This window comes from Dama dama, chromosome 9 (genome assembly GCF_033118175.1).
Source record: "Dama dama isolate Ldn47 chromosome 9, ASM3311817v1, whole genome shotgun sequence".
Taxonomy (NCBI): Eukaryota; Metazoa; Chordata; class Mammalia; order Artiodactyla; family Cervidae; genus Dama; species Dama dama.
Window position 1 is genome coordinate 44,132,711 of NC_083689.1, and position 14,993 is coordinate 44,147,703.

At 35.2% G+C, this 14,993-nt stretch overlaps 2 protein-coding genes across 2 annotated transcripts; both read left to right on the top strand.

Annotated features, from left to right (window-relative positions):
- Positions 1-1,293: 1,293 nt before the first annotated feature.
- Positions 1,294-2,250, top strand: LOC133061351 (olfactory receptor 2T8-like). The gene has a single exon (XM_061149360.1). The coding sequence runs from the start codon at positions 1,312-1,314 to the stop codon at positions 2,248-2,250; it is 939 nt and encodes a 312-aa protein (XP_061005343.1). The 5' UTR covers positions 1,294-1,311.
- Positions 2,251-12,085: 9,835 nt separating this feature from the next.
- Positions 12,086-14,597, top strand: LOC133061352 (olfactory receptor 2AJ1-like; the record flags this gene model as incomplete). Its single annotated transcript, XM_061149361.1, has 2 exons — positions 12,086-13,024; positions 14,583-14,597. Coding segments are annotated over exons 1-2 (954 nt in total), but the record flags the coding sequence as incomplete, so codon positions are not given.
- Positions 14,598-14,993: the final 396 nt, after the last annotated feature.

Below are 14,993 nucleotides of genomic sequence, written 5' to 3' on the forward strand. Positions count from 1 at the left end.
TTATAGAGATAAAAAGTAAAACAGTGATTTCCAAGGGCTGAGGAGAAGGGAGAATGGAGTATTATTATTTAATTGTTAATAGTTTCAGTTGGAGATGATGAATGTCTGGAGATTAATATTCATGATGCAGTCACAACAGTATGAAAATACTTAATTCCACTGTATTGACAGTAAACTTAAATTAATTTAAGAAACTCACCAAACATCCTATAGTAACTGAGTTACCTATTGATTTTTAAACAGGGTTAAACTTCTGAAGGTTTAAACAGGGTCAACCTTCCAACAAAATTTTAATGAAAATTATGGAAAATAAGAAGGATTCAAGTCAAAGAAATACATTAGGAGGGTTTGAGGTATTTCAGAAGAATGACACTGAGGGCTATAGTTGGAAATGCATATAGCTATTAGTGGTTCAGACTGATTATTCTACACAAAGATAGTGTGTGGATCATGAAGTTTTAGAAAATATGAAATGCATTTGACAATGGGGATTTCCATGATATCTTACTTTAAAGCAACCAGCTAAACCTTCCAGCGGAATCTGGTAAGTGATGATGGTAAGATGATGATCAAGCAATGGAATTAAGAATTGACTGAGCCTTTTGCAATGCCTTTCTCCTTCTTGGTTGACTAGTATGAGATGGATGTAAAAAGTGTAGGTAAAGAGAATGACCATGGAAGAAGAGAACTCCTTCTGTCAGGTCACTTCATTTAATCACAACATATCATTGAAACTGAATTAGCCTCCTTACTTCCGCAGTTATGGTTATATTTATTTAACCAGCTACAACTGTTTTGGTTCCAGGATATTAGAGATGAAAATGCTTTTGAGGACTTAGATCCTCATGAAACTGAAGGAGAAATTAATTCATCTCTGTGTTTGAGTTAAGAAGTAAGATTTTTTTTTTCTTTATCCAATAAAAGTTGTGTTTCTGTGAATTTGCAGGGAAAACTTCTCCCTACACAAAATGTCCTTTCCAGTTGTGAAGGTTTAAACAGATTTATGGGATTACACTGGTGGGGGGGGGGTGGGAATACTACTAAGAAGGTCATTATTGTTTTCAATTTATAGCTTGGCAAAGTTAAAGCACTAACAATTCCAAATTAAGTTGTTTCCATCTACAGACTCAGTTCTTCTACTTCCTGTACATAAGAGTATGTCATCTTATTTTGAAAGTAAAAATAACTTCCAAGATTAATTGACATCAAGAAAAATTATTGGATTTTAGTGTGTTTCAATAAAGTTTGGTATGTCATGCATATGTAACACTTATGCATTTCTCCATTTCAGTATCACTCTTGTTTGAAATCATGGAAAACTGGAATATCACTGCAGATTTCATTCTCCTAGGTCTCTTTAACCACACTGGAGCCCACCAATTTCTCTTTGTGTTGGTTCTGATAGTTGCTTTCACCTCTCTAGTGGGCAATGCCCTCATGCTTCTCCTGATTCTCCTGGACTCCCAACTCCACAGGCCCATGTACTTCCTACTGAGCCAACTCTCCCTCATGGACCTGATGTTGATTTTTACTGTCGCACCCAAAATGGCTGTTGACTATTTGACTGGCAGGAAGTTTATCTCCCCTGCTGGCTGTGGGTTCCAGATCTTCTTCTTTGTCACTTTAGGAGGGGGTGAGTGCTTCCTCTTGGCAGCTATGTCCTATGACCGCTATGTTGCTGTTTGTCATCCACTGAGATACCCAGTCCTCATGAGTTGGAAATTATGCCTCAGTATGATTTTGGGGTCTTGGTTCCTTGGCGCAGCTGATGGGCTCATGCAGGCTGCTGCTACCCTGAATTTCTCATTTTGCAGTGCCCGAGAGATTGATCATTTCTTTTGTGAGGCCCCCACTCTGGTGCGTTTGGCTTGTGCTGACACTTCTGTCTTTGAGTATGTCATGTACATCTGCTGTGTGTTAATGCTCCTAATCCCCATTTTCCTCATCTTGGTTTCCTATAGTCTCATCCTTGCTGCCATTCTCCAGATGTGTTCTAATGAAGCTAGAAAGAAGGCTTTTGCCACTTGCTCCTCACATATCTCTGTGGTAGGACTCTTTTTCGGAGCTGCTATTTTTACCTACATAAGACCCAAATCCTACAGGTCAGCTAACCAAGATAAGTTTGTGTCAGCATTTTATACTATCTTCACCCCTGTGCTAAACCCCCTCATCTATAGTCTGAGGAACAGTGATGTCAAGGGAGCTCTGAGAAAGTGTATGGATCTGTGTACTGCCTTAAGTCTTGATTAACATTAGATTTATTTGCCCTAAAGTTCAAGATTGTACAGTGTGTTTGTAAAATTTCCTTGAGAGAGTATATACTCATTATATCTCTGAAGGAAAGTTACATGGCTCAAAATAGCCTGGAGTTAAAACACCCCTCCAGGTCCTCCCCATCATTCTATGCAAAACAAAGAACTCTTTCACCAGAAGAAAAAAAATGGACTTTAATGTTGATTACACCCAGCTCCCAGCTGGTCCAGCCTCTGGTCGATCTCCAAAATTCCTTGCCCCAGCCATTTAAGAGATAACTACTCTGAACAACCTTGGAGAAGAACAGGCCCCCTTAAGACAGTAACTTTCCACATACATGAGTATATATACTTTCCCTTTTCTTAGATAAGGACAGCAGCTCGCTAATCTGACTGCTGCCCCTTCTCACCTCATCAAAGGTGATCTGTTCCTGTAAAGTGCCGGTATCGTTCTTTTTCTGAACCTTGCCTTCTCTAACTCCCTTACCTTACAATTTCCGTGTGTCATTTCTGTTTTACTTTAGAATTCATATGGACTTCCATACTTTGGGATCATTTGCTAAGCTATGGTCAATAAATCAGACTATTAATTATTAAAATCCTGTTAATCACATATCTTTATTAAAATGCTTCTACACCCCATTTCACAATAAATATTTGTTCAAAGAATGAGCAAAGCTTTCAAACAATGTTGAAATTTGTTGCTTTTTAAAAAAGAATTGCTATAACTTATAACACTAGAATACTCACAGACATAGGCTTCCCTTAAGCCAGTTTCCATAGTACATGAACTTATAACTTACACCCAGTATCAAGAGACAAAATCTTTGGGTTTCCCTGGTGGCTCAGATGGTAAAGAATCCACTTGCAACACAGATATCCAGGTTTGTATATACAGTACCAAGAGACAAAACTTTTACTAAACCAAAAATGTCCCTCATGTCCTTTTTCAGTGAAATCACTCAACCCAGTGACAGATACTCTTCTGATTTGTATCTCTATCTGTTATTTTAACATGTACTTGAATTTTATATCAACGAAACTGCACAGTATGTATTTTTCTTGTCTTTAATATCTTTATTTCATGTTAAAAGTTTTTAAAGATTCCTACACAAATTTACACTATGTAGTTTGTTTCTATCATTGCTAAGTAGTACTTTGTTATTGGTATGAATCACCATTTATTTATGCATTATTTTCTTCATAGACATCAGGGCTATTTTCAGTCTGGAGCTGTTATGATTAAGCTCCTATTAATCTCTCTCTCTCTCTTTTTTTTTTTGTCTGTGATCATATGTTTTTACTTTTTTGGTAGAAGTATGAATAAATTTTTAATAATCTGTTTTCAGTGTGGATATTGAATTTTAAACTCCTGCTAGCAGAACACACAAGTAGCAGTTGCTCCAAGTTGTTGATATTACTGTTTCTTTTTATTTTGTCTGTCTTATTTAATGTACTCATTTGGTCTAATTAGTATTTTCCTAATGTGTAATGATGCTGCAGACTTTTGAATTAGCTTATTTACTATTTGTATGTCTTTCTTTTTGAAAGATTCATCTAGTCTTTGAAAAAAAAAAAATAAATGTGCTTCTAAATCAAACACAAATTGGTGGTTTACTGATAGATAATACATGATGTTTATAGGAATATTTGGAATTTTTAAATAAATTACTTGTTACTTGTTATACAAGTATACACTTTCTGACATCACTATTTCCACTTAATTCATGATGATTTTCTATTTTCATTGAACTGGATATGTATAGAAGGAGTCTATTCCACCTCCATTGGGCTTGAAGCTGTAGCTTTGTTTCCTCTCTCTCTCTCCCCTTTCCCTCCGGCTAATTATCTGGAGTGCGGAAACCAGCTGAACTCATTCTCCTGCTCGGGCTTTTAAGACCCCCTCGAGAGGGCGCCCTGTGCCTTAGTGAGCGGTGCAAGCCCTGTTCTGGGGTTTTATTGGTTCTCTGCATAAACCAGGGAATATTAGCTTCTTTCTCTCTTTAACTTTCTTATCATCAACTCTCATCCACCAGGTTTCAGTCCTTTAAAGGACCGCAACAAGATGGAAGGAGATCCAATGAGCAGATAAAATGTTCATGTTCAAATTTTTGTCTTGCCTTAAAGTAGGATACTTATTTTATCAGTATATTCCTTATTTCTCCTACTGAGTACATATCCACAATTAGTTTTAGCTAAGAAATTTGGAAAAATTAGAGGCCAAGATTGAGGGCAGGAGGAGAAGGGGACAACAAAGGATGAGATGGTTGGATGGCATCACCAACTCAATGGACATGAGTTTGGGTAGACTTCAGGAGTTGGTGATGGACAGGGAGGCCTAGCATGCTGCGGTCCATGGGGAGCAGAGTTGGACATGCCTGAGCACCTGAATTGAAGTGAACTGACGAAATTTGGAAACATTAGAGGCCATTGGATTTTCAAAGAAAATAGTTACAAATATACATTTGTTTATACAGCTATGTATTTCAAATATGTACACATAACTCAGGCTTACCAGGTGGTGCTAGTGGTGAAGAAACCACCTGCCAATGCAGGAATTGTAAGTTATGCTGATTCAATCCCTGTGTTGGGAAGATCACCTGGAGGAGGGCATGCCAACCCACTCGAGTATTCTTGTCTGGAGAATGCCCATGAACAGAGGAGCCTGTCAGCTACAGTCTATAGGGTCACAAAGAGTCAGACATTTTTGAAGGAACTTAGCATGTATGCACACATAACTCTCCAAAGATAAAGAAATTAAATATTAATATAAAGTTAACTGTAAGACAATAATTTTAAATAACTTGTTTAGAATCCAATTTAGAAATTTAAATGTTTTATTTTGCCATTTTTGCTTGATATGGATCCCAGCTTTCACAACTTTTTCTTTTGTTACAAAGTATTTTTGTTCAAATTGTTTCCTTTATGTCATGTGAATTAAACAGAAATATCATTTAAGGAAGACAATATCAAGAAGCATGGGACAGAAACAGCTGTTCAGGCTCCTGGAGTATTTTGGAAGTGACATCTAGAGATTTAGAAGAAATACTAAACCTGCATTTAGCTTAAAACTGAATACCATGTTTCAAAGTCTTTAATAAAATTCAACCATTATTCAAATATTTTAAACTGTTCTCCTAAACAGGGCCATACTTTGATCAAAGGATAATTTCACTAAGTATTTTATTTCAATAGTTCACTTAAGGTACATTAAGTAGATTAATAACAGCTTCACTGTGATAGAGTTAGCATTTTAAATCAGAATGTCATACTGAATGAAGTAAGTCAGACAGAGAAGGAGAAATATCATATGACATCCCTTATATGTTGAATCTAAAGAGAAATGATACAAATGAACTTAATTATAAAATAGAAAGATATTCACAGACTTAAAGAATGAACTTATGATTGTCAGGGGAAGGATGGGGAGCAGGGATAGGGAGTTAGGGATGTAAATACTGCTATATTTAAAATGGATTTTCAACATTGACCTACTGTATAGCACATGCTGCTCAATGCTATATGGCAGCCTGGATGGCAGGGGAGTCTGGAGGAGAATGGATCCACATACATGTACGGCTGAGTCCCTTCACTCTTCACTTGAAATTATCACAATTATTGTTAGTGGGCTGTGTGTGTGCTTAGTCAGTCAGTCATGTTCGACTCTTTGCAATCCCATGGGCTGTAGTCTCCTCTGTCTATGGAATTTTAAAGGCAAGAATATTGGAGTGGGTTGCCATTTCCTACTCCAGGGGATCTTCCCAACCCAGGGATTGAACCCACATCTCTTGTGTCTCCTGCATCAGTACGCAATTGCTTTACCACTGTATTACCTACTCCAATAGAAAATAAAAAGTTTACATGAAAAATAGCAATGATAATAACAATAAACAATACAAGGTACTTAATTCATGAATAACCTTGTGACTCTATTTTGCTTAATATTTCACTTTGTTTCTTAATTATTATCATAATTATGAGAAAGGTTTAACATTACCTCTATTTTTAAAAAATGTCTCCATTGAGATAATATATATATATATATATATATGTATATATATATATATATTTGCTCAAGAAGGATCAGTTTTAAAAAATAAGACTGAAAACACACCTCCTGCCCCTCATATGTTTCACATATGAACACATGTGAAATAGCCATCCTTGCCCTTCATTAAAAACAAGATATTGTCAAATGGAGTCTGTGCTAAGTTTGTGGGTGCTATTAAAGTTTGTGGTTAAAGTTTGTGGTAAAGTAGTTAAAGTTTGTGGAGATACACTACTTTAGAATGTGAGTGCTGAGACAAAAATTTCAGAACTTGAAACTGGGTCATCTGTATGACCTTCAGAATGTTGCTTAACATCTGTAGAACCATGCAGATTTTTGTTGATTAAATAATAATTAACCGTAAAATGCTAATAAATATAAGATACTTAAAATGCTATCTGACATTTATAAATGCTCAGTTAGAGTTGGCAGCCAAAATAATTATATGTAAAATAAGTACATTAGCTAAATGTTTTTGCTATGTTCACTTACATATTCAGTTTATTTGTTGATCATTTAACTGACTTATGAATCTATTGAATATTAAAATAGGCAGAATCACTTTGGTGAAGTGAGTCAATCTTTTTAATGCCCCCCACCCCTTGTAATTGGCAGTCTGTAGAATAATCAAGTTCATCTACTGATGCCCAAACACCCAGGAGACTCAATGCAACAGCAAGTGAATTCCACCAAGTTGCCTGCCCTGGAGCTTCTATCTAGTGTAAGGAACAGGTCATACACAGAAACCTTAACAGGCAGAGTAGTTACAAACCTTTAAGAGTAGAAATAAAATATACACAGAAATGAAGGAATGATGGGAAAGGATTCAGAGAAGGCAGTTTCCCCCTCCTTCATCAAAGGTTTATGTCACTTTGTGCAATTAACACTGAAATAGACTATCCCTTTAACCCTTTCACATAAACTCTTCTGCAGCACCCAGAGGAAAACCTGGTACATCTCAGTGTCCATACCTTTCTCCACACAAAGTATTTCATCATGCTTTCTTTTTTTTTTTAACTTCTTTCTTTGACTGTTCCATGGGGACATGGACATGTCCCATGTCACAAGGACATTTTCCCATGTCACTTTATCAAAGGGTGGTTGTTTTCTTTCCCAGAAGCCACACACAGCAGGACTTCAAGAGGTGGGTGTCCTCTCAGTTTCTTATTGCTCCTCTCAAGACATTTATTCCCCATGTCCCTGTAAACCCTCAGCTACATCAAAGGAAGTACCTGGATTGAGGCATGACCCATGTCTTTCAAACACTCTGTAAGAAGTAAGAAGTAATATTGAAGTAGACACCTGAATGGTATAAGCAAAGGCCTATTGAGGAGAGTGTTGCTTGTAGCCTATGAGGCACCAGTTGGGCTAGTGTGTTAGATAGGAAAAAAAACTCAACAAAAAGGTCCTTTTCTGGGTAGCAAGAAATGAGTAATGTGAAATGGGGGGGCCTTGGGAAGACTTCAGAGCCCAAGTTAAGAAGTAGTGGATAGGTCATGTTCAACGTGTAGAGAGTATAATTAAGCATAAATGGAGAAGCTCTAGAACAGATATGACATCCTGACATAGTTGTATAGTCCTGAGCAAGAAAGAGAAGGAGAGAAGACAGTTTGAAAAATATCAAGGAAGTCTGTGCACATGAAGGACCAAACATAAAATCTTAGTGGAAGACCATAAAGCCCCTAGCAATGATGGAGAAGACTGTTTATGTGGAAGAGATAAGAGGGTATAGGCAAAGATATAAAAAAATAACAACCCAAGAAACACAATATTAAATAAGTGCAAATACTTCAGTTTCATAAAATGGGAACTAAAGGTTAGGAGATCTTATTTTATGTTTATTTATTTATTTAATTTAATGTACCCAGCAGAAATTCATGTTCTTAAATCTGTGTTCTGGGAAAACTAATGAACTAGGGCAAAAAGTGCATTTATGTGGGGAGTAGTGGGAGGCACAGGACTCCTCAAATTATCATTACAATATTGTAACACTTTCAGATTATATCCCATAAAACAAAGTATTAGGCATTTTGGATAAAACATACTAGAATTATACTAGTCTGTTACCTATAAAAATTGATGATCTAGTAGGAATGTTAAAGATAGAAAATGATTGCCACAGAACAACCTACTCCTTTTTTCCTTCTCAAATCAATTTTTGAACAATTTAGTTAGTTATTTCATGCTAATATACTTAGTTGTCAAGATCAATAGGAAATTTTATGGTGTCTTACAATTTTCTGTTCCTGAATCCCAGAGCTTTGTTTCCTGTATAACTCTTCCAGGAAGAATGCACACCCAAGTATCATCACATACAGATTCAAACTAGTAGGATGAAGGAACAAGAATGGTGTGTGCCTCTGCACACAGTCCCAACACACTTCTGTTGTCTAAATTTATTTAATTGAACACACTCCACTGGCTTCAAGTACATTTGAGAAGCATGTTATATTATTCAGGTGTTGCAGAGCTCATACAGGTCTACAAAATTTAAAGAGTAGAATCAATGCCTTAGAGCCTCCATGGATGCATATAGCATACAACCATGAGAAAGAATAACCCATGAGAAGCATTTGCATAGAATCAGTAGGAGATTGTGATTTGCAAATGGAAGAGAAGATACAGAAAGAGAAGTTAGAATGATTTTCTGATTTCTGGATGGGGCAGTTATATGCAATGGGATCATTCATTGTTTAAGGGAACTTGGGCAGTTCAGCACTGTACATGATGAATTTGATATCAATGTGAGATGCTAATCACAAATTCTCTTAAATTGGAGAGGCAGCAAGAAGAGGCAGAAGTAAGATCATCCTACAATAATTCCTTGGGGCATGATGTGGTATCCTGAAAAGTCTGCAGGGCAAGAAATGTGTAATGGCAGTATCATTGGCTATTTCAAATGAAATTGTGAACAGCTCTGCTGATTGATTTCAGAATAAGAAGCAACAAAGAACATTACTTTCCCCTGTCACACAGATCTATACATGTGTATAAGTGTGAGGAAGCCAATCTAAACATCTTCATTCAACATGCAGAGTTGGTTTCTCTCCCAGAAAGCCTCTAATTTTAACAGACACTGAGCAAAACTGAGTTTCTGGTTCACTTCATTGAAATTTACTTCCAATTACCTGATTATATTCTCTAAGGTCCTGTTTATTTCTCTATCTCTTTCTGTCTCTCTAGTATATAATGGCTTAAATGTATATTTTAAATATAACAAATAACAATATATTAATGATAGAAATTCTAACACACTAATCATAGAAACAAAAATAATAATAAGAAGAAAGAATAACCTTTAGTTTGAGTTTTTGCAATGTGTCAGTCTTTGTTTGGTGTGTATGTGCATGTATGTATAGACTACATGTATGTATGTATTATTGTGTAATAATGCAGGTGTGTATTATTTAGTGTATTGTCTAATGTGTTTCACTTAATCTTCAAAAGATTAATGTGAAAAATGTACCACTATTATCCTGACTTTATAGAAATTCATTTCAACTCAAACTTCATCATTAATTGGTGTTTTATATCATGAAGAGACATAAAAGATAAGTGTTTATATTGTAATTTCTTGTCTCTTCAAAGCATTAGAAAAAATTTAGGTTATAATTTCTATTTTTTATATTTATGATTAATATCTTTATCTGAGTCAAAAGCACACCTGCCCTCAGGCTAGGTAATATCTATCATACAATTTTCTACCCATATTCCATATCAGCTTCTTAAAAATGAAAACTTTTGTTTCATTCATTTTTAGGGCAATTCAATTTATGATTCCTGTATGTTCAATGAAAATCTATTTAGTTTATCAAATTGTTTATAACAACCAGTTATTTCAAGTCAGTTGCACACCAACTAAGTCTGATATTTGAAGTTTTCTGAGAGAACTTATTATTATTTTATCAAGCAAGTCACTGATATTATGTTATAGAAAATTTAAAAAGTAAAAATGGCAGTGTTATATAGTGTAAAATATAAATCTTCAGTTTTAGTATTTCCCAGGATTTCCAAATTAAACACTTTTCAAAGTATTTTTCAGAAAGAAACGATTTGGTGTTTTTGCATTTGTTTACATTACAATGATAACTTCAATGTAAATACAAGATGTTTGAACATACAAATATTTCTTTAATATATAAATGTGCAGTCTTACCAAGATTAATGTATAACTGACCACTAGTTAAATGGAAATATAAAACAATATTGTGTGTGCTTAATTTTATAATGGTAAATCTAGTAAAGAATGGCAAATAATTTGATTTTATTTATAGTGTATTTTGAAAATCCTGATAAATGCAAAATGATAATGATTAGAGTGTAGTACATTCATTGAGTAAAGAATACAAAGGTCTTTTTATTTCCTTTGAGGAAGGTTTGAGATATGGCTGTGTTTTTAGCTAAAATAAAACCTAAAAGTGATAGCATTTTCTATGATTCATCTTCAAGATTCTTCTAGAAAATACAGGGATATAAACTGCATTGCACATCTCTTTTCTGAAATTTAGCATTATTAAAAAAGGAAATGTTGATGTTAGATGGAAAGAAACTTTATATTGGGTAAGAGTTGCACAAATGTGAAGGGGCTAAGACATGTAATGCATATGTCTCCACTTTGAACATAAAGCAAGGAAACTCATCACTAGAGCATTCCTCTTTTGATTCAAGAATAAAATTTCATTCAAGATCCTGGCTGTCATACAAGACATTTTTTCATCATTCTAGCATCTTGGGAGTATGTTTCCAGATCCTTGATTGATTGGTTATGCAATAAGTTATGAAAGAGAGCTGTCAAAGCCTTAGGTGCCTCATAGATATTGGCAGGACGATAGAAGTAGAATGATAAAGGAGTTAGTGAATGTATTATGGAGTGTTTCTAGTACCTGAAGACAAAATAATAATCTTGTGGAGACAACGCAAACTCTCTAAAAATGTAAATATAATTGATACATCATCAGAAACCTTTGATAAGAGGGACCAGACAAACGTAAATCAATAGTTTTTTAAAATAAGCATTTGAGAACTTATGATGGTACAGGGACTCAGTGTGTAGACTAGACATTACCCATACTCAGTACTAAGATGAAGTGCTAAGTTTTGAATCAGGATGACTATAGGAAAAAGCAAAATCAGGAGGACAAAATTATTCCAGGCATGAGAAAACATCAACAACTTTGTACACAGACATATTGAATTTCAGTTGTCAGTAACCACTGATGTTCGAGACTTATGATCAACCAGTTCTTGGCAGGCACCACTGCCTGAAATCTGAATCTACATCTATATGGAATTTTTACTGAGTTAGTAAGTCAAACCAGTAAAAACAGTCAGGACCAAATTTACATGCATATATCCTGCAAACCTCATTCATATGCTGATCACTTAAAACTCGTAAAATTGTAGTAAATTGATTCTAAAATTTCAAGGCATTCAATGTAAAATCAGAATTTGTTTATTTCATAATGAAAAAAAAAGTAGTCTATGGCTGATTCATATTGATATTTGGCAGAAAACAACAAAATTCTCTAAAGCTATTATCCTTCAATTAAAAAATAAATACATTTTTAAAAAGTAGCTAATTTAATGGATAAACATCATATTACAATAAAATATCCACTTCAAAAGTTGCCTGAAATTCCTTTGGCTTTAATTACAAAATACACATGAGTAACTCTCATTTTCACATACAGCTAAGTGTAAACAAGTTTGAGATTCACACTACTTTTCCCCCCTTTTCTGTTTAGCTCTAATTTGACTATTTATTTATAGGTCAAAAAAGGAATTCATGATGGGGCATGAGAATCACACTTTCAGCAATGACTTCATTCTTTTGGGACTCTTTACTTCTTCTCAAGCAAGTCTGGTATTCTCTTTTATATTCACCATTTTTGTTTTGACTGTAACAGAAAATACAGTCATGATTCTCATCATCCACAGGGAATTACGACTCCATACTCCAATGTACTTCCTGCTTAGCCATCTCTCTTTTATGGATATCTTGCATATTTCCAACATTGTTCCCAAAATGATTGCTGACTTTCTGTCAGGCAGCAAAACTATTTCATTTGCAGCCTGTGGCTTCCAGATATTTGTATCCCTCACCCTCTTGGGTGGTGAGTGCCTTCTCCTGGCAGCAATGTCCTATGATCGCTATGTAGCTATCTGTCACCCACTGCGCTACCCCATGCTGATGAATGACTATGTCAGCGTTCTCATGGCTGGAGGGGCCTGGTTTATTGGGATAATCAACTCCATAGTTCACACAGCTTACACACTTCACTTTCCCTTTTGTGGCTCAAGAGTCATTGACCACTTTTTCTGTGAAGTCCCTGCCATGTTGGTGTTGTCCTGTGTGGACACAACACGCTATGAACGAGGTGTTTATGTAAGCGGCATCATTTTCCTGCTTGTCCCTTTCTCTCTAATCTTTGCATCTTATGTCCAAATTCTCCTTACTGTCCTCCAAATGAAATCATCAGAGGCTTGGAAAAAGTCATTTTCTACTTGTTTCTTCCACATGATTGTAGTCATAATGTACTATGGGCCATTTATTTTCACATACATGAGACCTAAAAAGTATCACACTCCAGGCCAGGATAAGTTCCTGGCAATATTCTATACAATCCTCACACCATCTTTCAACCCAATTATCTACAGCTTTAGGAATAAAGATGTTCTAGAAGCACTGAAAAATATGCTCAAAAGTAACTTTGTCCAGAAAAAACAATAGAAAAATGCTTGAAATACCTGTTCTCTATTTCCACTATTATATTTAGATGATATCTGTTATTCATATCTCTGAAAAGATAATAAAAAAATTTTTATCTCTTCAACTGTAGAAAGAAGCAGATGTTTCCAAAATCCTGATAATGATAAAGTTTTTATCACAGGTGTTTGCCTTATGAATACATTTATCTAAAAAATATACCTTCCTCTCTATGGTACTAATTATAACTGTCAGTCTCTAATAGAAAGTCAAATATGACTCAATGTTTTTAATTTTGTCCCACTAAAATTATAAGAATGTGTAAAAATATTTTACAATAAAATCACATTGTATTGAATATACATATGTGTGTTAGTCGCTCAGTTGTGTCCGATTCTTGTGACCCCAGGGATTGTAGCCCACCAGGCTCCTCTTTCTCTGGAATTCTCCAGGCAAGAGTACTGGAGTAGGTTGCCATTCTCTTCTCCAGGGGTTCTTCCCAACCCAGGGATCGAACTTAGGTCTCCTGTTTTGCAGGCAGATTCTTTACTATTTGAGCTACCAGGGAAAATAATTTTATAAAAAGTTATGTGATTCTCTCTCTCTCTCTATTTGTATAGATATATATATATCTTCCATATAAATACAGAATATACTTATATGTTTCATATAAGTATATACCATACATATATTCCAGTAGATTTGGAATATATATATATACACACACATATATAAAAAGGGAGAAAGAGAGCCACATAAATTTTTAAATTATATTTCAAACACTACAATGTTATTAAAAGTTTAAGGTAATGTTTGTCAAAGGTACAAATTACCAGTCTGGAGATAGGTACTAGGGATATACCAAAGAGCATTGTAATTATATGAAAAAAAAAAAAGATACATTTTATATTTAAAAGTTGCTAAAATAGTAGATTAAAAAACTTCTCATCACTAGGAAGCAATTGCAATTGTGGGTGATGGATTTTAACTAAACTTATTGTGGTAATCTTATTGCAATATATGCATACATGAATACATGCATGCTAAGTTTTGCAATATATATATATTTTTATATACACACACACACACACACACACACACATGTATATCGGAACATCATGTTCTATGCCTAGATGTAACATAATGTTGTATGTCACTTATATTCCTGTAACATAAAGATAATGAAATATATTATTATCATTACACTATATTCTATTCTGGGCATACTGCTTATAATATTAAAATAATATTAGTATATGACATTCATTAAGTGGGCCTCCATGGTGGCTCAGCAGTAAAGAATCTGCCTGTCAGGGCAGGAGAGGTAGGTTCAATTTTTGGGTTGGGAAGATCCCCCAGAGAAGGAAATGGCAACCTATTCCATTATTCTTGCCTACTCTCTCCTCACCTCAATTGAGGAGGAATTTAGTGGCCACAGGACTGGAAAAGGTCAGTTTTCATTCCAATTGCAAAGAAAGGCAATGCCAAAGAATGCTCAAACTGCCACACAATTGCCCTCATCTCACAGGCTAGTAAAGTAATGCTCAAAATACTCCAAGCCAGACTTCAGCAATACATGAACCGTGAACTTCCAGATGTTCAAGCTGGTTTTAGAAAAGGCAGAGGAACCAGAGATCAAATTGCCAACATCCATTGGATCATCAAAAAAGCAAGAGCGTTCCCAGAAATCATCTATTTCTGCTTCCTTGACTATGCCAAAGCCTTTGACTTTGTGGATCACGATAAATTGTGGAAAATTCTGAAAGAGATGGGAATACCAGACCACTGACCTGCCTCTTGAGAAATCTGTATGTAGGTCAGGAAACAACAGTTAGAACTGGACATGGAACAACAGACTGGTTCCAAATAGGGAAAGGATTACATCAAGGCTGTATATTGTCACCCTGCTTATTTAACTTATGTGCAGAGTACATCATGAGAAACGCTGAGCTAGATGAAGCACAACCTGGAATCAAGATTGCTGGGA

Bases quoted from the DNA above. Each gene is read 5' to 3' on its own strand.
- LOC133061351 (XM_061149360.1), top strand. From the start codon at position 1,312: ATGGAAAACTGGAATATCACTGCAGATTTCATTCTCCTAGGTCTCTTT.